Raw genomic sequence first — 27765 nt, forward strand, 5'->3', positions numbered from 1 at the left:
TATGATCTTCACAAATGAGCACAAATGAACTGCTATGAATACAGTCGCCAAAAGTAAAAAGTAGGGCTGTGCAAATAATCGCATGCGATTATTTGCACAGCCCTAGTAAAAAGCTACTTCTTACAGGAAGTTTTGGTAGCATGTATTAAAGGCCTCATCCCTTATTGTTTTATTTAACCAATCGTTTTTTGTCACGTGTCAGCTTTAAACACAGTTCACTACTTGTTTTTGGTGGTATTAGGGAGAGGGACATTGTTATTCAAGAGAGCATTTGATTGGACAAAAATCTTTGAAGTGCAGGATGAGTCACTGAGACTTTTTGCTCTGTTTTTCTCAAAGAATATGTTTTAAATGTGTGTATTACAGTTGAGGTCAAAAGTTTATGTACACCTTGCACAATCTGCAAATTGTTAATTATTTTACCAAAGTAAAAGGGATCATGCAAAATGCATGTTATTTTTTTTATTTAGTACTGACCTGAATAAGATATTTCACATAAAAGATGTTTACTTATACGTCCACAAGAAAAAATAATAGAAGAATTTCTAAAAATCAAAAACGTACAAAAGTTTACATACACTTGATTTCCTAATACTGTGTTGTCACGAGTCACTTGTTTGTCCTTGTGCTGTTCTTCAGAAAAATCCTTCAGGTCCCACAAAGTATTTGTTTTTTCAGCATTTTTGTGTATTTGAACCCTTTCCAACAATGAATGTGATTTTGAGATACATGTGTTCACACTGAGGACAACTGAGGGACTCGTATGCAACTATTACAGAAGGTTCAAACACTCACTGATGCTGTAGAAGGAAAAACAATGCATTAAGAGCTGGGAGGTGAAAACTTTTTAATTATGGGGTGAATATTGGGGTAAATTTAACTTATTTTGCCTTCTGGGAAACATGCAAGTATCTTCTGTAGCTTCTGAAGAACAGTACTAAATAAAAAAATATGATATTTACGCAAAATAAGAAAAATGTTCATTCTGTTCAAAAGTTTACACCCCCGACTCTTAATGCATTGTTTTTCCTTCTGAAGCATCAGTGAGTGTTTGACCCTTCTGTAATAGTTGCATTTGAGTCCCTCAGTTTTCCTCAGTGTGAAAAGATGGATCTCAAAATCATACAGTCATTGTTGAAAAGGGTTCAAATACACAAAAATGCTGAAAATCCCAAAAATGTATGGGACCTGAAAGATTTTTCTGAAGAACAGCAGGAAGTTTAACTGTTCAGGACAAACAAGAGACTTAGAACAGCTATCACTTAACATAAAAAACAGCGGTGGGATCATTCAGGTAACAACACCGTATTAAGAATCAAGTGTATGTAAACTTTTAAACAGGGTCATTTTTATAAATTCAGCTATTATTTTGTCTTATGGTCTATCTTGTGAAATATCTTACTGAGGTTAGTACTAAATAAAAAGTAACATGCATTTTGTATGATCCCTCTTACCTCTTAACATTTCACAGATTCTGGAAGGTGTATGTAAACATTTGACCTCAACTGTATATAAAAGTGAATTTGGTTACACATTTGGTTCACGATAATCTTCACAAATGAAAACAACTATTATGAATTCTGAAGCCTGAAACAATCGTCAGAAGCAAAAAGCTAAAGGTAGGCTATAAGCTGACTAAACTGTGGTTGCAAGACTTCCGTGTCATCACTAGTTGAGTATCACAAGTATAAAAACAATGAGCCTGTAAAATTGGACCAGTAAATTCATAAATGTTCCTGCTCTGTTATGATGTTTAATGTCACTTGCAACCTCTGTGCTCATTTAGTCACTGTTTAGAAACCTCCTTTGGAAAACATGTAAAAAATCAGTGGGGTATTACTGATGTATTTTATGTCGTAGAATAAGCGTGAAAATATGTTGAGCTTGTGTTAACCACAGACCTTATTTTAGATATTTAACCAAAAGCCCATTCAAATAACCTACTTACTCATTTCTGGGTATCAGGACTCATTACTACAGCACTCTGTAGATGGCCACTAAACTCTTTAAATCCAAAACTGACCCAGTTTACTTTATAAATGCATCTTTATTGTAAGAGACTCATTGGTGCATGTCTTCATAATCTAAACTTACTGTTTTAACATGCTCTTCCTTTCGAAATGACCCTCCGTTTCAATTTTGACAATGTGCTAATGTTGATAATGCTAACTGAAACCTTTTTAGCAAACAGCAATTCATACTGACTTTAAATATGGGAGAGTTGTGGTCAAGGTGCAGAAAGTTGTGTTTTACGACGTGTACTCCAAAGTCACAATCATTTACGCTGTGTTTTCGAAACAGGACGCACTGGATATAAATATTTCAAGATGCTTTTCAAATAGTGGGCCTCAAATGCTTACAAATCCACAGAGCATGTGGTCCTCAATGAGATTTACAAGACAAGAAAAGCTTTTCAAAAGCCTTGTAGTGATACAAAAAGAGATCAGATCTGTTCGCTATCAGTGCAGAAGTTCAGACAGAGGCCGTAGTCGTTGAGTTCAGATGTTGGCGTGTGTGTTTGCAGACAGTTGAGGAGCTCTTTCTGTCTCACATCTGGAAAGTACATTAACCACCCTAGAGACGTGCTCCAGTCGTAGTTTCTGTACAGCATTAAGTCACCCACTTTGTCGTCCTTCACATTTTCATGTTGCGTTCTTGCATACGGAAATAACATGAGTGAAACGTGTGTGGTGCCAACGCCCATCGGCTTGTGAGCGGGCAGTAAAGCGGCTCATGTTTCCCCTTACCTCAGCCTGTGGTTTGTTACCCTGTGATTCTTCTTCTAATTCTTCTTGAGTTCCTTTCTGTCCTCAACAGGGTTGATGCTGATGGCATTTTTTTTAAATGATCTAAGGCCTTGTGGTTGTTTTTGCAGTGGTTGGGTTATTTTTGGCTGTAGGAAATTGGTCATACTACTGAATGGTAGCTTGATTTTGGCCCTGAGATTTTAACGCCCGGCTTGCAGCGATTAAGGGACTTGGATTGGGGAAGGACTTGGATTGGGGAAGTTGGTACAGTTTGGTCTGAAGGGCAGTTGAGAGAGAGTATAGCCACAAGCCAACAGAAATGAACTGTAACATGCTCTGTTGCAGTGGGAGCTGGACTGGCTGTGGTTTTCTGCCTCTATGTGGTATGACACATGACAGGAAGTTGCTGCTGAAACGCTCATGCGTATGTGCTTGTGAAACACAGGAAGCGTTTATGTGTATTATAAGAGATGATACTGATGTATGGCTGTGTTAGTCTGGGTTATATTTAAGCTGTCATTTTCCCCTCTCAAGCAAGGTATATAATAAAAGCAATATATAATGCAATTGGATGCACTGACTAAAATGGACAGTCAAGACTTTTAAATTGTTTAAATGATTTCTGAAGGATTGTTTTTTTCCTATTTTTTCTATTTTGTATGTTATGTTTCATTTTATTCTTAACCTGAATGAATTATGACAAAAAAGCACCATAAAATTGGTCCATATGGCATGTTATTTTGCAAGTTTTCAAGGCTGCAACCATTTTTTTTTTAAATCCTCGATTGCATTTTGCCCGTGTTGAGTAATCAGCAAAATGCCGGAAGTGGCGCATTCCACATATTAAACCAATTTAAAAATCGTAAGAAAGCATAATGCTTTTAAGAATTCACAAACGCTACGATTTATTTAAATAAGTGTATACGCGATGCAGGTTTAATATATGCGCTTTAATGGACCTTTCTCACTTTTCCGGGTTTCTCATAGCAGAAATCGTCATAGTTGGGTAAAATCTGAGAGCAGTGAATGGGGGAGTACCACAAATATATTTTTTTGCATTCACATTTGCTCAAATAGCAAAAGAAAAACTACACGATAGTGTTTTCACAACTTTCAATCAAAGGAAAAAAAGAGAAACTAATATCGGCAGTCAGAAGAGAGAGCAATGTCAAATTTACCGTCCCTCCCGTAGACGCGGCATTAGAAACACCCTCACATAGCGTTGCGTAGTTTTTTTTGTAACTTGATAAAAAGGTGGTATAATACAAAGTATAGTGTTATAAATGCACATACATATTTTTAAAAATCTAAATATATAAAAAAGTTTAAAGGATTTATGATGATGATGACTGTTAAAACGCGTCATCACAGGCTTGTGAAAAGAGTACATTGTTCACGTGCGTGTGGAGAAGTTTACGTACGTGCATCTCAGAGTGACTCCTTTCACAGCACTGCTACACAAACTGTTATCATTTACATGTGGAGCTTCTCAAACTCCATCTCTGTATGTTGTTGTAAGTTTGGGTTTATTATAACGTTCATCTGGGAACGCGATGTGCCCTATTTCTTCAGATTCGTAAGGTAAATCGTTTATAAACCTACGCAAACACAAGAGAATACACCATTAGCTTTCTAAATATGCTAACTGATCAACGCGATTATAGAATAAAAGTTTAAACCTTCACTGAGTGTATGCGCTTTAATGTCCACATATTCAAGAAATTACAGTGGCTGTGGCGTTCTGTCATAAATGGCCAAATATTAAAGATTAAGTAGATATTTGGATTAAATGTTAAGTCAATATTAAACACAGCCCTTAAGTCACAGCCCTTAAGTCATTAAACACAGCCCATAAGTCATTGCTTTAATTTGGACTCATTTCATTCCTTTTGATTTCAGATGAAATATTCACAAAAGACTTGTGTGATTATGGGTTCAAGCCCCGCTGATCCTGTTAAAGGTGAACTGCTTGAAACATCAGAAACAATGAGCAGCTTTACCCAGCCTCAGACTTTGGACAGAAGACTCTGGCTGCCCATTTTTTCATCTAAACCTTATGTAGTTGTGAAACTATAACTTCCTCTCTTAATCATAGTTTATTTCCTGCTGAACGACACCTTTAGCAGGAGGTTAAAACCATAAATGTAAAGTTTTCTATCATGAGTTGCTGGCAAGTCAGCTAAAATGTCATCTGTTTGGCAACTCCCGTACAGTGCAACATGGGTCAAAAGAGTGCAAAAGATTAATCTAGTCCACTGCCTGTGTTTTCTGTTCATCCCACGTGGTTTGTTTTGGTGAAAACACTTTCTCTTCCATGGGCTAAATTCTTTGAGTGAGTATCGGAGCATGACACACGCATGTCAGATGAGTCAGGAGTGTGTGTTTAAGCTTTAACACATGATTCTCCTTTAGAAGGAACTTGAAAAGAGAAAGCACTTGGGAGTAAGCTTTGAACTGAACTCAAAAGCAGGGAAAATAAGAAATCGGAAGTCCTGTGGTAAATTTTTGTTTTAGAGAAAGATTATGGGGGCAGTGAGCTGATAAATTCAGAGGCAGAGCTGTCAAATCTTTGTAAGCTGTGCTAACAAGCATGACATATGAAGGAAATCTGAATAACAGTGTGTGTTGCTTTGTTCAGTAGCAGCAGTAAAGAGGGATTCAAACACTAGAAATCGCAGGCCATTTGAGGGCCACTGTGTGTAAATTCATTGATCCGTCCTGTGTGTTTGCAGGAGCAGCCGAAGATCATCGAGCCGCTGGATTATGAGAATGTGGTGTTCCAGAGGAAAGCTCAGATCCATAGTGATCCACAGAGAGACCTGCTGCTGTGGCCAGCTGATGATGTATCAGTGAGTCATTTCATGAGCACATTTCCTGCCGTTTTTTTGTTTGACTTATTCTCAAGCTTGGTCCTCATCTGTGTGCTGCCACCATATGAATCTAATTATCTATCTATCTATCTATCTATCTATCTATCTATCTATCTATCTATCTGTCTGTCTATCTATCTGTCGATCTATCGATCTGTCATTCTATCTGTCGATCTGTTGTTATATCTATCTATCTATCTATCTATCTATCTGTCTGTCTGTTGTTCTATCTGTCATTCTGTCTGTCGTTCTGTTGTTCTATCTATCTATCTATCTATCTGTCGTTCTATCTGTCGTTCTGTTGTTCTATCTATCTATCTATCTATCTATCTATCTATCTATCTATCTATCTATCTATCTATCTGTCTCTGTCTATCTATCTATCTGTCGTTCTATCTGTCTTTCTGTTCTATCTATCTATCTATCTATCTATCTATCTATCTATCTATCTATCTGTCTATCTGTCTATCTATCTGTCTATCTATGTCTGTTGTTCTATCTGTCTTTCTGTTCTATCTGTCTTTCTGATCTATCTATCTATCTATCTAACTGTCTATCGATCTATCTGTCGATCTATCTGTCGTTCTATCTGTCATTCTATTGTTCTATCCATCATCTATCTATCTGTCATTCTATCTGTCGTTCTATCTGTCTATCTATCTATCTATCTGTCTATCTATCTATCTATCTGTCTGTCTGTCTGTCTGTCTGTCTGTCTATCTATCTGTTGTTCTATCTGTCTTTTTGTTCTATCTATCTATCTATCTATCTGTCTGTCTATCTCTGTCTATCTGTCTATCTATCATTGTATTGTTGTATCTATCATTGTCTCCGTCTATCTATCTATCTATTGTTCTATCGTTCTATCATTCTATCATTCTATCTATCATTCTCTCCGTCTGTCCGTCTGTCTATCTCTCTATCTAGGAAGCACAGATTGGACGTCAAAGGAGGACTATTGTTCCTTCAGTTCCTCAAAATGCCGAGAACGAAGCTAAAAGCCTGTTTGCCAAAGAGGTAAGGAACATCTCAGTGTCAAAATAAGAGAAGACCACAGCTTTCCAGACTAATAAAATATGTGATCACATTTTCCTGTTTTTTATATTCTGATGCGTTTCTGCTCATGCAATTGAGTAACCGAGCAATGCTTAATGCTTACACTCTTTGGCAGTGCATTAAGATGTACAACACCAACTGGCATGTCATCAACTATAATTACGAGGCCTACTCTGGAGATTTCCGGACGCTGCCCTGGTATGTCAAAAGTTTGCGTTTTTTGCCAAAGCTTTTGCAGTGCTATTTCCAAAGTTTGGCATAAGCTACTTTTTCTGTTTTGCAGTAAAGGGATGAAGACGGAAAAGCTTCCCAACCAAGTATTTGAGGTGGATGAGGGGGAGGAGGTAAGAGACATTAATGTTTGCAGATGGAAAACCGAGTCTAGAATATCACACTGTCTCAATGTATTCTCTCATCTCTCTGTCTGATGGTGCATTAACTGTGCAGAGTCAAAACAAAACTGAACAAAACAATCTTTTTTCCAACCACTAACCAATAATACATTGGAGTCTTGAGTGTTTATATAAATGGTTAGCAATTTGGTTAGCAAACAACAGTTTCAAAATAATTAATTTAAAGTAATTTATATTGTAGCACAAAAAAAGAATGTTAACCACAGACCTAATCAAAGCCACTGTTCTAAAAACCCATTAGAAATTTCCAAGAAAATTTCCATGAAATCTTCTGCCATGACTGAACAGCTCTGTTGCTGTCTGATGAACCAGACATTGTGTGAAATGCTTTTGAGTCAGTTTTGTTTTCATAATCCGTTATTGCTTTTACTTCCAAATACTCAAATGCTCGGGTGCTCAAGTGTTAATCTAAACTTTAGCACTTGCATTAACCAGCAGTTTTAAGTGTCAGCACATCTTGTTGAATTGTGCTACACCTTTTATTGACATTATAGATATTGTTCGTCGTCCAAGATAACACTCAAAATGTTGTGAGGCTTCTGTAAGGTCATAATCAGATGTAGAAATGAAGGCCGGACGGTCAGCAGAAAAGCCTATTACATGGAACCTGACCCTCGTGGTCTATGAATAGACACACACTGAAGTGTCCAGCAGATCTTGGTAAAATTAGATGTAAGGAGTCGTGATTACAGGGCAAAGAGATTGCCTCTCCACCCTATGTGTGTGTATGCATGTCTGAATCTATGTGTATGTGCATGTTTAGACATCAATAAACTTGCCTTTTTCCTTATAGTTAATGTGAATGATTAAATGAAATTAATTAAAATCATTAAATGAAATGCATAAAAGAACATTTTTGCCAGTGAAGCCAAAACATACACAGGAAATGATCTGTATGAGAATGAATTCAGGCCCTGTTTTCACTAGTGCATTTTCGTTGCATGTCACATGACCATTCATAATAAGTACAATGTTTTTGCAAATTCCCTTTAAAATGGAAACGCACTAGTGTAAACGAAGCCTCAGTATCTTGTTCCGTTGTAAAATTTAGATATACTTATATGTCATTCCAGACTATTTAAAACATTTTTTACTGACCCCAAACTTTTGAACTTTTTGGTAGTGTATATATATATATCATGTTGGCTCTGTCATGTCCATTTAATTTAATCAAGTAGCTGAGTGACTCAACAGGAGGACAGGGTGCAGGCGATTGATCAGTCTCAGAGGGGCTGTTAGGAACAGAAAGAGAGGGAGGGAATGAGAAATGCTGGAGGAAAGATGGGAGACGGGCATTGGGACAATTATATTACAGTGGAGAGCTAGAGAAAAGCACATTCATAAAGGACGCCAGGCCACTTCAATTAAATTAGACACACACATACTCTCTCTCACACACACTCACACGCACATGCTCACATTTATACATGCTGTAAGTAAAAAATCCCACCTCATTCTGACATTTAGGAATACATTAATATTACTGTAATATGTAATATATTAGTTTCCAAGCATTTTTAAAGCATGTTTGTAAAATGTAGAATGTTTGTAAAATCAGAACACACGGTGTTCATGTTTGTGTCAGAGCAAGATCTTTAAGGCAGAGAGGTTGCATGTGTAGAAACGGATTCATCTGAGTATTTGTATTCAAATTAGTCTGTCTGCTTTATTAGTTCTTGCTTTGTGTGTGTATGTGTGTGTTTCAGGATTCATCATCTCTTTGCTCTCAGAGAGGAGGTGTAATGAAACAGGGCTGGCTGCAGAAAGCCAACATCAACAGCAGTCTGTCCGTCTCCATGAAGGTTAGTAGAATCATCCGCACACTTTTGTTTTAAAAGACATCAGCAGAAGTACAGCAGTCAGTGTTACTTAATATACTCTACATCTGCTGATATAATGCAGCTTGAAGACCCATTGTTGGAGAGGTTTGTAAGGTCTTTTGTGACCCTGGACAACAAAACCGGTTGTAATCAGCACAAGTATATTTGTAGCAATAGCCAAAAATACACCGTATGGGTCAGAATTATCGATTTTTCTTTTATGCCAAAAATCATTAGGATATTAAGTAAAGGTCATGTTCCATGAAGATGTTTTGTTGATTTCCTACTGTAAATATATCAAAACTTAATTTTTGCTTAGTAATATGCATTGCCATGAACTTCATTTGGATAATTTTAAAGGCGATTCAATATTTAGATTTTTTTTGCACTCTTAGATTCCAGATTTTCAAACTGTTGTGTCTTGGCCAACATTGTAATATCCTAACAAACCATACATTAGTGGAAAGTTTATTTATTTAGCTTTCAGGTAATAAATCTCAAGTTCACAAAAATGACTTTTATGATTGGTTTTTGTGATTCAGGGTCACAAATGTCAATTACATGCACTAATGTTCATACACAAACACACACTGTTAATAAAGTGCAGCACTCTGCACTAAATGATGTCTAGCAAGGTACATTAGGAAATAAGGTACATTATATGACTTTTTCAATATCATTACTCATAAGTCAGGAGACCAGCAAAATCCTTTCATATACTATTAATAATAGATAACATGTGAACATTGCTTGTGTGAAGCTAAAGTATTATATCAGTGACCCAAATAAATATTTTTGAGGCACACTATCAAACAAGGTGAAAATTTATTTTAAGGAAAAATACCGCAAGCACACTTTTCAGTGAAAATATGTTTTCATAGTTTGTGTTGTCCCTTATCAGTGCAAAATGATCACAAATTGAAAAGGATTCATGCCAATATTGTCCAAACCCCACTTTTCTAGGGCGTTTTGGAGGGCAGTTTGTGTATATATATATACAGTTAAGATTAGTAAGAAATTAAGATTAATAGGAAATGTTTTTGAGTACCAAATCAGCATATTAAAATGATTTCTGATGGATCATGTGACACGGAAGACCGGAGTAATGATGATAAAAATTCAGCTTTGCAAAAGAGTAAGAAATGACATTTTAAAATAGTAATAGTAAAATAGTAAATAGTAAATAGTAAAATAGAAAACAGTTCTTTTAAATTGTAATTATTTCACAGTAGTACTTTACTGTATTCTTGATCAGATCCGGCACTGGTGAGAAAAAAAAAATCCTTGTTCTGCTTATTTTCAATATAAACATGAAGGATGAAAAAAACTATAAACATATCACAGTATTTCTGGCTCATTTTTTTTACATACATATATATTTTTTCTTCACAGGTGTTCAAGAGGAGGTATTTCTACCTGTCTCAACTCCCTGATGGTTCCTACATACTCAATTCATACAAAGATGAGAAAAACTACAAAGAATCAAAAGGCTCCATATACCTGGACTCCTGTATAGATGTAGTTATGGTACATACTGTAAATTTTTATACAGAAATCCTGAGAAGTTTTTGCATGTGATCAAGGGATACAATAGTTTACAGGCCCTGATAAACAAGGTTTAATTCTAATTGTCAGAAACTCAGTGGTAAATATTATTATAAAGCCTTTTTGTTGCTAGAAATGAGCATTATGACGATGATGGAATTGTAGTTCTTATCATTGGACAAAAGTATTGCATGTTAAACTTAATTTACAACTTGGAAAATCTGAACTTGGTTCGATGCATCAGGAAGTTTAACAACAGCATGTAACAGCCCTTAGGCTCTGTAACACAACCAGAGGAATCTTCCTAGCCGAACACCCGTTGTTATTATAACCACAGACAGCTCTTAAAGTTACACCTTTAAATTCCTCCACCTACTGACGAAGCACATTTCTTGCAGTGTTCCAAGATGAAGCGCAATGGCTTTGAGCTGAAGATGCAGGAGGGTTTCAGTCACTATCTGGCGGCAGACAACGAGGCCGAGATGGAAGAATGGGTGAACACGCTGAAACAGGCCTTACTGAGTGCAATGGAGGACAGGAGGAATGGATCAGAACCTTCTGAAGGTTCTCTAGGTAAATAACACACACACGTACCAGAAACACCCATATTAGCATACATAAAGATGCCTTAGACATTCTCATTTTATGTTGAACCATAAAATAAAACTTTGGGGAGTTTTAAACTGTTCCTTTAAGGGGGTGGTTCACACCAAAAATAAAAATGACCCCATGATTTACTCACCCTCAAGCCATCATAGGTGTGCATGACTTTCTTCTTTTAGACAAATACACTTGGAGTTATATAAAAAAGTCCTGCCTCTTCCAAGCTTTATAATGGCAGTGAATGGGTGTTGAGATTTTGAAGTCCAATAAAGTGCATCCATCCATCATAAAAAGTACTCTGCACGGCTCCTTTTTTCTAAAAAGTTTTCTAAAGTGAATTTATGTGTTTGTGTAAAAAAAATATCCTTATTAAAAACTTTATAAACTGTAATCTCTAGCTTCCGTTAACTGTTGTACACACGTTCAAAAGAGAGTGGCATTCCAGCGAATGACATAGGACGTAGCTGTAGCGTGAGCTACGGTGAGAATATAAAACAAGTTTTGTTTACAGCAAAGGAAAATCAGTCTCCTCTTGGCTTATATTGAAATCCTCTGACTTTTTTCTGTACAAATCATTGTTTTGTACTTCTAATTTGTGACTGGTGGTTTGTGCTCCCTCGCACTGTGCTTCCACTTTCGCACCGCATTCCCCTACACCCTACATCATTGGCTGGAACGCCACTCTCTCGTGAACGCATGTACGACAGTTAGCGGAAGCTGGAGATTACAGTTTCTGAAGTTTTAAATATGGATATTTTTCTTACACAAATGCATCAATTCACTTAAGAAGGCCTTTATTAACCCTCTGGGGCTGTGTGGAGTACTTTTAATGATGGATTGATGCACTTTACTAGATTTAAAAATCTCAACACCCATTCACTGCCATTATGAAGCTTGGAAGAGCCAAGACATTTTATAACATAACTCCAATTGTGTTCGTCTGAAAGAAGAAAGTCATACACCTAGGATGACCTGAGGGTGAGTAAATCATGGGGTAATTTTCCTTTTTGGGTGAACTATCCCTTGAGACCACCAGCATCACTTTAATGAGCTAACTTATTGCATCATCATCTTCAAAGAAGACATGATGTCACACCCAAAATAACAACAATAAGCAGTTTCTAATTGGCTGTTCTCCTACAAATACCACCCTCATCCTAATGAAAATATCCAAACGATCCCCCAACATAACCAAATGACAAGAATTTTGGAAACGTAGGGAAACTCTGGTATGTGCTACTTCCTGAAAAGATGCGTAGTTCCCATTCTGCTACTTCCAAATATAATACGTTTATTTGTTTTTATTTTGGGGCCTTTTTGAAACCTTTTGAACTTGGTGTTTTCTCTGAATTCGAAATAAGGCCAGCTAAAAAAACTGTAATAATAATAGTACAGTTTCTGCTATTTTATTATAGGAGCCTGTGAGTAAATATTCTTGTGTTGACAGATTACTGAAATGTTAGGGAGGCTGTATTCACATAGAGGAGCTACTTTTGGCCTGTTCAGTAAAGACACTGATAAACAACTCCCTATCCTTCCATGGTATAAACTTTGGCCAATAGTGGCTTTGTTTTTAAGACCTTTCATGTGCTAGTCATGAGGAAATGAAAATATATTTTCAATAACATGCTTTCAATCTTTAACTTCTCGATTTTTGGACTGACTAATATGCAGAATTGAGATCTCTGTTGAAATGATTCAGTTTTTCTATGATCAAATCTCTGGGCTTTGGTGTGTGGGCTGTAGAATTAGAGTTAAACATAACCATATCCGTTAGCGTAAGAATTAAACAAAACCATAACTACATAAAAAAAAAACAGCACACAACAATCTCTGAATGTCTTCATGCAGACTTCGGTCTCAAATGCTGCTTTGTAGTTGATCTGGTTTTCATTGCTCTAAGTTTAATAGACTGTTGTACCATTTATGAAACCTTTCTTTGCATGTCCCTATTTGGGAATGAATTTATTTTGTTTATTGTAAGTCTAGATAGTATACCAAGCACTTTCCATTAATGGTGTATAAAATAGTCTAAAATACTTTTTTGTTCAGCAGTGAAAGGTGCTTCAGAAAATGCACATTTAGCCTAAATTAAATCTAGGTCAGTGTATTTTGTAGTTAAAATAAGTTATTTATTTAAAATATTAATGCAGTGAATTTAATATAGATCAAACGGTTTATAATAAATTATTATAATTGCAGGATTTAGACCAAAATCACATTTGAACAGGAGGAGAGAGGCAGATATTTTGTGTCCTGGGTTAGATAATCGTTTTACGAATCTGTCTAACGAGATAAAACCTGACCAGTTTGTAACCTATTTATAGAAAGTGACAGTATAAGAACCAAGCAGCCATTTAAAAATCTTCCACCTCACAGTGTGAAGATAAATCTTCTATCAACCTAGAGAAGGTTTCTCTAGTGTCTGTGTGAATAAATGAGAGTAGCTGATTTTCCAGAAAGCTCCACCTAGTGTCCTAGATTTGACACCATTTAACACATACAGACGTTACAGTTAATGGCGCTGCTTTCTGTTCCAGTGGAGCGGTTTAGAAACTCATTTGACTTTCAGATGTGTCAGACACCTTGATCAGCAAATCAGCAAATATGAGATTTTGTCTTTTACTTTTTAAAAGTACCATTCAGCCTTGGCTAAAGACCGTTTTCATTGTTCTGCTTGGTGTCTAAGATAAGGCCATATTCACACACTACATAATGATATAATGTTTTGTCTGTTATGAATGCATCTTCAGTTAGAATTAATCAGTTTGCCTTTTGATTAACAAGTGTCTCATCCAAACAGATGACGACAGCAGTAGCCAGGGGAGACCAGAGAACATTGCGGAGAGCTTTGGCCGGAGTCTTCATCCAGAGCTAATGAAGGTACTTGATGCAAAAATAATTACAATGCAAGTCGTAGAGGTTTGAACCCTTCTTTGTGCATTTTAAGTGGGTGTATTTAGAATAATAGGATGTTGTCTACTGTGCAGTATATGATGAATACTGTTTACTACATTGCTTCATTGATGTCACATGAGCACATCATGTTGCATCATTTAATTTAGTGAGTATGGAAATAATATTATTTTGTGTTTTATACATATTTTGTGTTTAATAATATAATATTATTTTAGTATTTTGTCCAGTATTGTGCTTAAATGTCTTAAACTGTGACAGGCCAGTCAAAAAAAGTAAAGAAAGAGATATTAAAAATTGCAGTTGATTTGCTTCTGGTTTATTCATTGTACTGGAAATGAAAGGTTGAATTGAGTTCAGTGCATTGTGGGATAAAGTATATTAAAAGAATAATTTACCAAAAAAATTAAATTTGCTGAAAACTGACTCATCTTAAATGCATATGAGTTTGTTTCTTCTTCAGAACAGATTTGGGGAAATTTAGTATTACATCACTGTAGATCACATCACTAATAAAAACTTCATCATAATCCAAAAGTAATCCACATGACTCCAGTCCATCAATAACAAAAAACATTTATTTCAGTGAAAAAAAAAAAAAGAGTCCAAAACTATCAGTTTCAACATTCTGAACAACTACAATCTTTTTCTTTCTTTTTTTTTCCCAGAAATTTTTGTGTTTTAATTTTTCTGATAATCAAATGAGGGCATTGAACATTTATATATTTTTAATCAAATGAAAATTAAACCCTTTTGTTTTTTGGCCAACAAACAGAGGTTTACAGTTAAAATTAATACATGGAAGAACGTGGGTGAATGTTCTGTTAAAAATGTTTTAATAATAATTGTAGAATTTTTTTCTGTAATTAAGTGGTTAATCTGATTGTAATATTTTTTTTATCATTTAACTGTTTTTATCATTTAAATGTCTTTTTGTGTTTTAATATTCACAGACATTATCCACCATTTGTATTAAGTGACAGACCCAATTTTGATGTATTCATCCAAAAATTGATGAGTTCTGTGGCATTCCGCGCTATAGAGTAAATTCCGTTTTTATGAATGGACTCGGCGATCCCGTCCGCGTTTTCGCTGAGGAGAAATTGTAGACGCGCGTTCATATAAAGACAGAAATGACATGCCGTCGTGTAAATAAGATAAATAACATAAGACCTTTCAGTTTGTTTAATGAAAGAACAAGGTATAGACCTGTTCTATAGGAAGGGTAATCTTAAATGACTTCTGTTGTGATCTGGCGCAATATTGAAAATAAAATTAAATAAAATTAACTTGACCTTCAAGGGGGGCGGGGGTGCTCCTAATATAATGAAACACTGGGGAAACACTGATCAGTTAATGTCTTGTGAAGTGAAAAGCTGTGTTTGTAAGAAAGTTTAAACTTAATTTTAGCTTTAAATTTATAAATATCAGAGATCCATAATCCATAATAACACTTCCTTCAGTGAAAAAATAAACCCCTTGTTGTCTTACATCAATTTTAGAAAGAAGTAATGGTTTGATTAAAACATCTGAATGATGAATTTGTTTATTACAAACACTCAGTTTTTTGCTTTACATGCCGTTAATTGATGGACTGGAGTTGTGTGGATTGAATGTGGATTATTGTGATGTTTTTATCAGCTGTTTGGACTCTCATTCTGACGACACCCATTCACTGCATAGGATGCATTGGTGATCAAGTGATGTAGTGCTACATTTCTTTAAATCTGTTCTGATGAAGAAACAAACTCATCTTGGATGGCCTCAGGGTGAGGCCTGAACTATTCACTCTGCTCTTTTCTGTGCAACTCATTTTGGTGATTTTTGGTTTTATTCATTAATACAGTTTTACAAATGCAAACCGTATTTTGTCATGTTATCTCCAGTATGCAAGAGAAACCGACCAGCTGAATAAAATGAGCAGAAATGAAGGTCGACAGAAGATTTTCACCCTCGACCCTGAGACGCAGGTTAGTTCATTATGTTCAATGTACAGCTATTAGAACGACAGTCTTTCTTTGCCAATGTGGAGTAATGAGGAAAATTCATCGATTATGTCTCTTCCTTCGTCTTCAGAGATTAGATTTCTCAGGCATAGAGCCTGACGTGAAGCCGTTTGAAGAGCGATTTGGGCGAAGAGTCATGGTTAGCTGTCACGACTTGACCTTTAGCCTGCAAGGATGCGTCAGTGAGAAGAATGATGGCATCCTAACCAACGTGAGTAAACTCTGATCTATGAGCTTCATCTTCTTTGCCAGTGTCACATTTGTGTTGCTCCTGTTGGCCCTGTGTTGTAACACTACCGATGTAAATGCTGTCAGTGCTACTGTAATGTTGATTTGTTGATATGACACATGAGAATGTTTAGTCTATGAAAAATCATGATCAATATTAGCCAATGCAGTATATCCCTGTCATTTTCAAAGCAAAATTATAATTACAGCTGAGGTCAAAAGTTTGCATCCCCCTTTCAAAATCATTAAAGATTTTAATTGTTTTACCAAAATAAGAGGGATCATACAAAATGCATGTTATTGTTTATTTAGTACTGACTTGAATAAGATATTTCACATAAAAGATGTTTACATATAGCCCACAAGAATAATTTATAAAAAAGGACCCGGTTCAAAAGTTTACGTCAACTTGTTTCTTAATACTGTGTTGTTACCTGAATGATCCACAGCTGTGTTTTTTTTGTTTAGTGATAGTTGTTCATGAGTCCCTTGTTTGTCCTGAACAGTAAAACTGCCTGCTGTTCTTCAGAAAAATCATTCAGGTCCCACAAATTTTTTAGTTTTCCAGCATTTTTGTGTGTTTGAACCCTTTCCAAGAATGACTGTATGATTTTGAGTTGCATCTTTTCACACTGAGGACAACTGAGGGACTCATATGCGACTATTACAGAAGGTTCAAACACTCACTGATGCTTCAGAAGGAAATGCAATGCATTACGAGCCGGGGGTGAAAACTTTTGAACATGTGTACATTTTTCTTATTTTGCCTAAATATAATATTTTTTGACAGATGACAAAATAAGTTCACTTTACCCCGATCTTCAAATTCAAAAAGTTTTCAGCCTTTTTGAAATTTGTGGGACCTAAAAGATTTTTCTGAGGAACTGTTGGGGACAAACAAGGGACTCATGAACCACTATCTCTAAACAAAAAAACACAACTGTGGATTATTCAGGCAACAACACAGTATCAATAATCAAGGGGATGTGAACTTTTGAACAGGGTCATTTTTATAAAATCAACTATTTTTTCCTCTTGTGGTTTGTATGTAAACATCTTTTATGTGGAATATCTTATTCAGGTCAGTACTAAATTAACAATCACATGCATTTTGTATGATCCCTCTTAGTTTGGTAAAATAATTAATATTTTTTAATGATTCTGAAAGAGGGATGCAAACTTTTGACCTCAACTGTATGTACTCTGAAATTCATATTTCTTTTCTCGAATTCAAGTTGTTTTTGTGAACTTCATATTTAGAGAGTCCTGGTATGTCTTAAAAAGAATTTCCTGTACTTGAGTTTGGCCATGACAACTTCCTCTTCTTGGTTTTTAAACATGTCACAATTATAGAAAGTAGAATAGTAGCCATATTATTTTTTAAATGAGCAATTGCATGTATCTGATTTTCAAAATAAATATTTCTTTTCAACATCTTAGAGTAAATTTCTTTATATTAAAAAATGAATAAAGAGTAATAACATCATTAATAATAATAATAATAATTAGAATTATTATCAGTGTTTTATGTTTCTTATTTGTTAAATATACAAAGTTTTAGTGAGATATTGAAAATATATTTTGCAGTATTCAAATTATTATTATTATTGTTATTATTAATTATAAATGTGCTTAAATGTCCATTTAAATGCATATTATATGTATGTGTACTGTTGAACATAAAAAACAACCTTTTTAAAATCAAAGGTTAAAACTATTTGAGCTATTGTCTAGATTTGGCTGTCAAAGAACAGCAGTTATAGGTCATTATAGTTGAATATCATGGAGTTCTTTTAATTATAGATAGCTGGCATAAGGACAAAGGACTCATCCAGAGCGCAGGGATGAATATGATCATGCTCAGTGAAGCACTTTTAATGGCTCCAGGCAAGGAATGCTGGCGCTCATCAGCAGGGTTTGGAAAGCTGTAGCTCCCTATCAGAAAACATCTTGACTTTCCCACACTTTGTTAAATGATCTAAAGAGACATGACTGATGTGAAATTACACACAGAGATGTGGTTACATAAATAGGAGAAGTACAGTCTTTTGGTTGAATCTGATTTGCTATCATTAAATTATAAAATCTATATAAGCAGCAGCCTATTATACCGCTCAGACAGATCGCTTGCTTGAATCAAAATTACCACAGTAAAGATGTTAAATTCGATGTGATGACTCATCAGCCTTATTTATTCCACACTCTGCGGTTTCTCCACAGGTAGAGCCGTTCTTCATCAGCCTAGCTCTGTTTGATCTGTCCAAAGGATGTAAGATCTCTGCTGACTTTCATGTTGACCTCAATCCACCCTGCGTGAGAGAAATGCTTCAAGAAGCTTCTCCTGGGACGCCAACAGAACCAGAAGGAGGAGATGGAAATGAATCAGTCAGGGTAAACGGGCACGGATTGCCGGTTCTCCAGAGGGTCGCGGAATCTCTTATACGCTTCCCCACTCAGGTAAAAGCTCATGGTGCTGACACAGTAACACTTTTGGAGTGCCTTTCTAGACACATGTTCTCTAAAGTCAATTAATAAAAGCCTTTGCTATAAGAAAATGCTGTACTTCCTATATAGTAGCAAAGAATTTATTTTATATAAAGACTATTATATATATATGTGTGTGTGTGTGTGTAATATAATAATTTTTTACAATTTTTATCTTCATTTTCTGGAGACAGAGTAAGTGATGCTTGCCTGTCGTATATATATATATATATATATATATATATATATACACACACATTATTAGTCAAAAGTTTTTGAACAGTAAGATTTTTAATGCTTTTTAAAGAAATCTCTTCTGCTCACCATGCTTGCATTTATTTGATCCAAAGTACAGCAAAAACAGAAATATTTTTTAGAATTTAAAGTATTTTCTTTTTGAATATACTTTAAAACGTTTTTTTTTTTTTTATTTCTGTGATCAAAGCTACATTTTCAACATCATAACTCCAGTTGTCAGTGTCACATGATCCTTCAGAAATCATTCTAATTTGCTGATTTGCTGTTCAAGAAACATTTTTATTACTATTATTATTGATATTTAAAACGGTTAAGTACAGTTTTTTCAGAATTCTTTGATGAATAGAAAGATCCAAAGATCTACTTTTTTTGGAAGAAATTATAGAAATAATACTTTTCATTAGCAAGGATGCTTTAAATTGATCAAAAGTGATGATAAAGACATTTATGATGTTACAAAATATTCCTATTTCAGATAAATGCTGTTCTTCTGAACTTTATATTCATCAAACAAACCTGAAAAAATGCTACTCATCTGTTTTCAACATAATAATAATAATAATAATAAAAATGTTTTTGAGCAGGAAATCAGAATATTAGAATGGTTTCTTAAAGGGGTCATTGGATGCCCATTTTCCACAAGTTGATATGATTCTTTAGGGTCTTAATGAAAAGTCTATAATATACAAAACCCATTTTACCTTGTCAAAATGAGCTCTGCAAAAATCATCCCATTCTGAGGAGATTGTTCCTTTAAATGCAAATGAGCTCCGCTTGCCCCGCCCCTCTCTTTTCTCTGTGGAGTGACGAGCATGTTTACTTTAGCCGCGTTCAGCCGCTAAACTTGCTAACTAGCTTATTATTAGGAAAGGCGATCACAAAGATTCATAAAAAAACCCTTATACACACTTCTGCTGTAAGTGAAGCTGGATCACGAATGATTTGCGCAAACATAGACGGATATATGTAGATCGGGAACCGCATTCCCTTCACAAACAAACATAATCCACTGCATCTTCAGCGGCTGAGATGTCGGGAGTAAATGACGACCGCTATGTTCATTATTACATCCAGCAACACAACACCTCAATCGCTCAATCTGAGATATTCTTGTCTAACTTACATTCCTGCTCCGGCATCGAAACAATGGATGTCTGACTGTGACAGCTGATCTGAGGTAAGCTGCTCATGTCTATCAACTATGGTGGGAGCGGCCTTTGTCAGTGTTACGCCACACCAAGAATGGCTCGATTTGAAAAAGGGGATATTAGTTTTACAGATTAATTAAAAACCACTGCATGGGTTTTTATCATTATAGGGTAGATTTGTACGTACACTGCCAAAACACATTAATGTTCAAATAACATGAAAAAGTTAACTTTGCATCCGATGACCCCTTTAAGGATCATGTGACTGGAGTAATGATGTTAAAAATTCAGCTTTGAAATCACAGGAATAATTTGTATTTTAAAATACATTCAAATAGAAAGCTGAAATAGTAAAAATATTTCAATTTGTTTTTGCTGTACTTTGAAACAAATAAATATAGTCTTGGTGAGTAGAAGAGACTTCTTTATAAAAAAAAAACAATAAAAATCTTACTGTTCAAAAACGTTTGATGATACATATATAAAAAACATAAAGAAATGAAAATAAAAATAAATCAAATTTAAAATATTAATAAAAACTATAATAATATCCAAGGATAATAATAAATAACTTACACTGCCACCGTGTCTCTGTGATACTCTGTGGTCACTAGATATTGCTCTTTTCCTCGAAAGAAATACATGGGTTTTTATTTAGCATGTTTTATGGTCCACTAGATGAAAAAGCCTTAGCAAGCACCATTAAAAATCAAGAGAGAGCTTTCTGTTCTTTAGTATGTGACAGATTTATCCTCGTCACCTTTTAAAATCTGCACTTTGCTGAATATTTCTGCAAATGACTGGCAACCCTTCTCAGTAAGCATTGTCCAGCACTGCTGAATAGAAAGGATGCTTCTGCTGTGCTTCTGATGGGGAAGTCAGTGTGGTTTTAGAATTTTGCACATCCTTGCAGTTTGCACGGCTGCAGGTGGCTGAATATAGTTATTGTTTGGCTGACTTGCGTCATTTTCCCTTCTCACTGTATTTCTGCCTTCTGTTGAAAGCCTATGTCCATTTTGCAATAACAGCCATGTGTGCAATCATGTGCACATAAACTTTCGCATGAAACTAAGACACATTTTTGCTTTATTATTTACATCTGTGACCTTTTGCAGGCCTGAAGCTTTTAAATGCAAGATGATACGGAGATTTCTGCTAAATAGATGCACCTTTTTACCTCTGGTATTAAAGTTTTCCAGTTATAAATCATGGATTGTTGTATTTAACTAATCCTCTCAAGGCTTACTTATCTGCGTGTGTTGTCATGTGTTTGAGCTTGCTATTCTGTGCAGGGCATGTGGCCAGGGCAGAAACTGTTTTAAGTTTTAACACAACGCTGTTTCTTAACACTAATGCAATGGACTAAATCAAAGCCAGTGCCGTGATGGTCTCAGGCCTCTGCTGGCAGGCTGGGAAATGTGACGTGGCTTTACTGGAACTGACATAACACAGGGCCCCATGTAACACTGGGTAGGGCAGCTGACATGAAGAAAGAGAGCTGGAGAGCTACAACAATGTTTTGAACAATCTCTTGCAGTTTAGTTTATGAATTTAATTTATTTTGATGATGAAATGGTTGTGAAATGGTTGTGTAGAAATGACATAGAATAAGTCTGCAGGGCCCAGAGATATTTACACGAGTTACAATGAATGAATGAATAAACAAACATTTTCTGTTTATTTAAATGGTAGAAAATAATGACTGTTGGGTCATTCCATGTCAGCTCAACCAGGTCCCTGGCTCAAATTTTTGATTTTGTTCATATTTTTTTGTGAAGAAATATAAACGTGTATAGTAAGGAAAGCTAAAATAACAAATGTCACAGATGTATATTTACTGAGTAATCCACTGTTTTGTAGAGAGGGGGTCAAAATGACAGTTTTCACCTGAGATTCAGAGCCAAATTACAGGGGGGTAAAAATGAGTTCAGAAAGATGGCAGCACCATTGTGTTATTTTTACACAGAGATTGGTATGTCTTTTAGTAAAATCAGTTGACTTTCGCAATTTTTGTTGTGTTATGTGCCAATGGTGACCAGTCAAAATTAGGGAAAGAGCACTTTTCACTTGGTGCTGCACTGATATAAAATATGAATATGAAGCCTCATTGAAATCCCCATATCTCTGGGACTGAATGATATGGGGCCTTAAAAATGAAGATTCCAAAAGAAAAGTTTATCAAAAACTAGAATCTAAAATTATATTGAGATATCTTTAATACTTCTTGAGTTACATGCATGCAAAGTTTGGAAAAGGAATATTTATGGCACTCAGACAGGTATGTTCAATGCATTTGTTTTGACAAAAGGAAACAAGATACATTTTCAGTTACAACATTATTTGTTTTTCAGACATTCCTCTTTAAAAGAAAAGAAGTATCAACTGTATGCAAAGTGACCCACATTTGTTTTTTGACCAATGTGCACAATTTACTATAACAATTTACTCCTGGAGAAATATTGAAATTCCAGTATCTCTGAAACTGAACCATACTAGGCCTTAAAAAAGAAGATGGCAAAACAAAAGTTTGTTAAGACCCAATATCTACAAGGGCATTAAGCTATCTTTAATACTTCTTGAATTACAGGCATGCAAAGTGCTTTTTCCCCATTTTTAAATGGTCACCGTTGGCACATAATGCAACAAAGGCGGCTGAAGTCAACAGATTTTACTAAGAGACCTACCAATCTATGTGTAAAAATAACATTATGATGCTCAAAAATTTGAGCTGGGGAAGTTTCTCCAATTTGGTTGATTTGACAGAGAATGACCCTATTGGAAAAGAAAGAAAATAATGCTCAGAAATTATTATTGTTGTTGTTGTTCAAACCAGCAATAAATAAATGAACTAGCTATTTAAGCCACTGTACTCCCACATTTTGTCTTTTTTTAATGACCAGTTAATTACACTGAACTTCCATAATCAACAAAACACTTACCGATGATAATCTTTAATGATCTGTCAGTCTGTTTCATTTTCCTTTTTACTTCTAGCCATTCTTACAACCACAATGTGTCCTTTGTGTTATCCAGGGTATTTTCTCTGTTACCAACCCCCACACAGACATCTTCCTGCTGGCACGGGTGGAAAAGGTTTTACAGAACGGCATCACCCATTGCGCTGAGCCCTACATTAAGACCTCTGACATTAGCAAGGTCTGGTGCTCAATGACACACACATGCTTTAAGAGAGCTATTAAAACAATTCTTAGTCATGACGTCTTTCTATTAGAATAGAGCGCTGCATAACATCAGCAGGCTGTCTAGGATGCATTTTAACGTTGTTAAAAAATATTGTATAAAGATGTGTTGTATTTATACAATTGTTTGTTGCTAAGTAATGTTTTTGGCCTGAATTGTCTTTTGTTAATTCAGATTTAAATGCTTCCAAAATGTTCCGTAGAATATTTCCATGCTTTTTTATGTGTCTGTGTCTCAGACAGTACAGAAAGTGCTGAAGACTGCCAAGCAGACGTGCCAACGGCTGGGCCAGTACCGGATGCCCTTCGCTTGGGCTGCCAAGTAAGACAGAAACTCACTCCTTATTCACTTAATGGACTAGTAAGATTGAAATGATCTATGTTCTGCGTCAAGCAGAATTATGTGCCCTTCAAACTAGACAGTCAGTACTCTTTGGAAATAGCTTTAATAAATATTTAGGTAATGTATATGTGTTTTGGAGTTCATTTCTAGTGCCAAGGCTGTGTGCATTGTGTGTATTCAGACAGGTGTTCAAAGATTCCCAAGGCAGTTTAGACACTGAGGGAAAGTTTTCTCCACTTTACCGCCAAGACAGTAGCAAGATATCCACAGAAGACCTCATCAAACTGCTGACAGATCTCAAAAAGTGAGTGATAATGCATGTTTACCAGATTTAGTACACTGTCTTTTGATGTTTAGTTTCCCTAAATGGTCACTGTGAAGTAGGAAATTCTCTTGGATCAGCATGCCTGTAACAACAATCCTACAAACAGTCATAGATCTTTTACCTAAAAATAGCTCTGAATCAGAGGGAAGTGATAAGAATGGTGTAAAAGCCTTTAAAGGGTTGAAAATTAGCCCAATATGTACTCACCCTTACGGCATTCTAGGCGTATGTGACATCCTTCTTTCAGACGAATCTAATCGGAGTTACATTAAAAAATGTTCTGGCTCTTTCGAGCTCTTTCATGGCAATAGGCGGGTGTTTCTCTTCATCAGTCCAATAAAGGCACCCATCCATAATAAAAAGTGCCTCACATGACTCCGGGGGGTGAAAAAAGGCCGTCTGTAGCGAATCAATTCGTTTTTGTAAAAAAAAAAATCCATAATCAATAATCACTTTAATCTAGCTTGCACTCACTGTTGTATACGGAAGCCGTTCCGGGCAGATGAAGTAGGACGTCGGCGTTGCACGTGTGCCGGTGAGTCTTGTGAAAACCAGAGTTTGTTTACAGGAGCAAAGGAAGCAAAGTTTCCTTACTTTAGCAAAGAAAAACCTTATATTTTATATTTATATTGAAATTCTCCAACATTCTTCTTTACAGATCCTCGTTTTGCGCTTCTAATTCGTGACCATTGTTTTGTTTTGCGTTCATCACTTCTGAGCGGCGCATGCGCAACGTCTTACATCATCCGCCCGGAGCTGCTTCTGTGTACAACAGTGAGCGCAAGCTAGATTAAAGTGATTATCGGTTTTTAAATATGGATATTTTTCTTACAAAAACGCATTGATTCGCTACAGGAGGCTTTTATTCACCCCCTGGAGCCGTGTGAGGCACTTTTTATTATGGATGGATGCACTTTATTGGACTTGTTTTGACCTGTTAAAGAGAAACACCCGCCTATTGTCATGTTAGAGCTTGAAAGAGCCACGTCATTGTTTAATATAATTCCAACTGGATTCGTCTGACAGAAGGAAGTCATACTCACCTAAGATGGCTTGAGGGTGAGTAAATAATGGGATTATTTTCATTTTTGGGTGAACTATCCTTTTAAGATTATCCCTACTTTGCCTGTCTAATTTGTTGATGGGTATGCGGTGTTCCACTTGACAAATGCCTGATCATTCACCATGCATGTATTTTCTTGTTAGTCACTTTATTGCATTATGAATGTTTTGAAGAGACATTTTTGTTCATAGACCAGAGAAGAACAAACTGCAGATAATCCCTGGACAAATTAACATCACTGTTGAGTGTGTACCTCCAGACTTGTCAAGTAAGTTTGTTTGTCTGTTATCTTAATTCCTGTGGCTTTTAATATTTGTTTTTCTCAAAAACCTTAATTTATTTTTGACCGAAGAAAAAAAGACATGAATATCTTGGATGACATGGATGAGTACATCATTATCTAGCCATAATACTTATGGTATTTAATATGTAATGTATATCTTCACAGACTCCGTCACACCATCTTATATTCCTGTGAAGCCGTTTGAAGACAAGTGTGAGAGAGCGTCTGTGGAAGTGGAGGAGTTTGTCCCAGAAGAGGCCAGATACAACCACCCATTCACCATCTACAAGAACCATCTCTACGTCTATCCTCAGCAGCTCAAATACGACAATCAGAAGACATTTGCGAAGGTGAGATTCCTCACACTTCCCAAAGCACATTCTGTAATTAGTGGACTAATCTGTGGGAATCTGTGGGTGGTGGTGCAACAGCAAGCTCCTTCGAGCACTAACAATGTCTGCCTACGTGTTTTCAAACATGAGACTCCGTGAAAAGCCCCCGGGATTCTATTCATAATCAATTCACGAAAGATCGTATCTCTAATTAAACAGACTTCAGGGTTAATTGCGTCCTCCTCCACTGCTGGAAAGCTCATACTACTGGCTGTTTGCCCTGTTACTCTTCAACTTCTTTTCTTCTAAATTAGAGATGCTAGCAAACAAGTATACTTGTTTATTTCTCAGTGCTACTAATGACATCTGTTTATTGACTTTTGTTCAGTTTTATTCATTTGCCAAATAGCAATTTAGTTTATGTATCACTTCATAATTGGTGTCCTATTACAATATTTATCATTATTATATACATGCTGCTGGCTAAAGGTTTCGAATGATCTATGTATGTACAATAGCAAAAATTCCCTAATATATGATGTGATCTGAAACTGTGTCTGTTTTTATTTCCAGGCACGAAACATTGCAGTTTGTGTTCAGTTTAAGGATTCTGATGATGAAGCAGCCGCCCCATTGAAGGTGACTGTGTGATTATTCTTTGTGTGGTACCAGTTTTATTCCACTAGTTCTTTAATATTTTTTATAATTATTGGAGTATAATGTATAATTGATTAACCACTGTTTGCTTTTAGTGCATCTATGGCAAGCCAGGGGACCCACTTTTCACCACCAGTGCTTTTGCTGCAGTTTTGCATCACAATCAGTGTCCAGAGTTTTATGATGAGGTGAGATCTGTATATTAATGTTAATATACATCAGACTGATCCATAAACAGCACAAAGTACAAGCTTTCCTGAGTCATATGAATAGCTGAATCATTCCAGAGACACATCCTGCTTCACCAGACCCTCAGGGCCAAGATATTAAAGACAAATTGTTCATTCGATAGATGAATGAGTCACAAGACATTGGCATAGTACGCACAGACATAGCCCGCAAGCTATTTGATACGGTACTGCGAAATTTGCTGGACTGAGCCTGATGATGTCATCAGCTGGAAGGCATAAAAGGAGTAATTCAGCTAAAATTAAAAAGATTTGTGAATATTTACTCCGCCTGTGTTGTTCAGAAGTAATTACAATAATGTTTTTGCATTGTCATGCACTGTATATATATTATGAGTCACAATCAGGCTTGTAAAAAAAACTTTTAACTCAAGAAGATTTCCTTAATGCTTTTATAGCTCAAAAGACAATGCTTTCCTTAAAGTTTTTATTTCTGTCACAGATTAAAATCGAGCTTCCTGTTCATGTCCATGAGAAGCATCACATTCTCTTTACCTTCTACCACATAAGCTGTGAGCTTGGCAACAAAACCACCACCAAGAAACGGGATGGAGTGGAAACACTGGGTGAGTGAGTGAGTGTGTGTGTATTGTATACACTACACTTTTAATATTAGTTTCTTGATTTTAATCAATTCTTATTTTTACGAAACAATATTGATTCTTAAATCTTAAGAATCGAATAGTCTAGCCTGTTTTCAGTTAATGAATGAAACATTGTAGCGCGCCTCCCATCCACTAAATCGCAATAAGCTTTGTGCTTTATTACTTTGATAGGAAAAAACGTCTCAGATTTCAAAGGGGTAATTTACTTCCAGAACAAAAATGTACAGATAATTTACTAACCCTTCTTGTCATCCAAGATGTTCATGTCTTTCTTTCTTCAGTCAATAAGAAATTATGTTTCTTGAGGAAAACATTTCGGGAATTATCTCCATATAGTGGACTTCAATGGTGCCCCCAAGTTTGAACTTTCAAAATGCAGTTTAAATGCAGCTTCAAATGGCTCTAAACGATCCCAGGCAAGAAAGAGTCTTATCAAGCAAAATCTTCAAAACAAATTGACAATTTATATACTTTTTAACCTCAACCGCTCATCTTGTATCTCTGAACTGTTTTTTTTCCCGTTCATGACAGTTAGGGTATGTTGAAAAACTCCCGTATCATTTTCTCCTCCAACTTCTAAATCGTCCTACGTCGCTGCAGAAGTACCGACCCAGT

General features: G+C 35.9%; 1 protein-coding gene across 3 annotated transcripts in view; it reads left to right on the forward strand.

Moving 5' to 3' along the window:
- Positions 1–27765, forward strand: part of dock11 (dedicator of cytokinesis 11) — a 101273-nt gene that overhangs the window by 1697 nt on the left and 71811 nt on the right. For all 3 annotated transcript variants that reach the window (XM_051114272.1, XM_051114273.1, XM_051114274.1), the window contains exons 2-20: positions 5480–5596; positions 6545–6634; positions 6789–6871; positions 6957–7017; positions 8793–8888; positions 10299–10433; positions 10850–11024; positions 13858–13937; positions 15857–15940; positions 16047–16187; positions 18425–18661; positions 23128–23250; positions 23534–23616; positions 23819–23941; positions 25217–25293; positions 25474–25658; positions 26214–26279; positions 26393–26485; positions 26988–27111. In XM_051114272.1, coding sequence (XP_050970229.1) covers positions 5480–5596; positions 6545–6634; positions 6789–6871; positions 6957–7017; positions 8793–8888; positions 10299–10433; positions 10850–11024; positions 13858–13937; positions 15857–15940; positions 16047–16187; positions 18425–18661; positions 23128–23250; positions 23534–23616; positions 23819–23941; positions 25217–25293; positions 25474–25658; positions 26214–26279; positions 26393–26485; positions 26988–27111 — 2173 coding nt within the window. The remainder of the gene's footprint in view (positions 1–5479; positions 5597–6544; positions 6635–6788; positions 6872–6956; positions 7018–8792; positions 8889–10298; positions 10434–10849; positions 11025–13857; positions 13938–15856; positions 15941–16046; positions 16188–18424; positions 18662–23127; positions 23251–23533; positions 23617–23818; positions 23942–25216; positions 25294–25473; positions 25659–26213; positions 26280–26392; positions 26486–26987; positions 27112–27765) is intronic.

Source organism: Labeo rohita, chromosome 7 (assembly GCF_022985175.1).
Source record: "Labeo rohita strain BAU-BD-2019 chromosome 7, IGBB_LRoh.1.0, whole genome shotgun sequence".
NCBI lineage: Eukaryota > Metazoa > Chordata > Actinopteri > Cypriniformes > Cyprinidae > Labeo > Labeo rohita.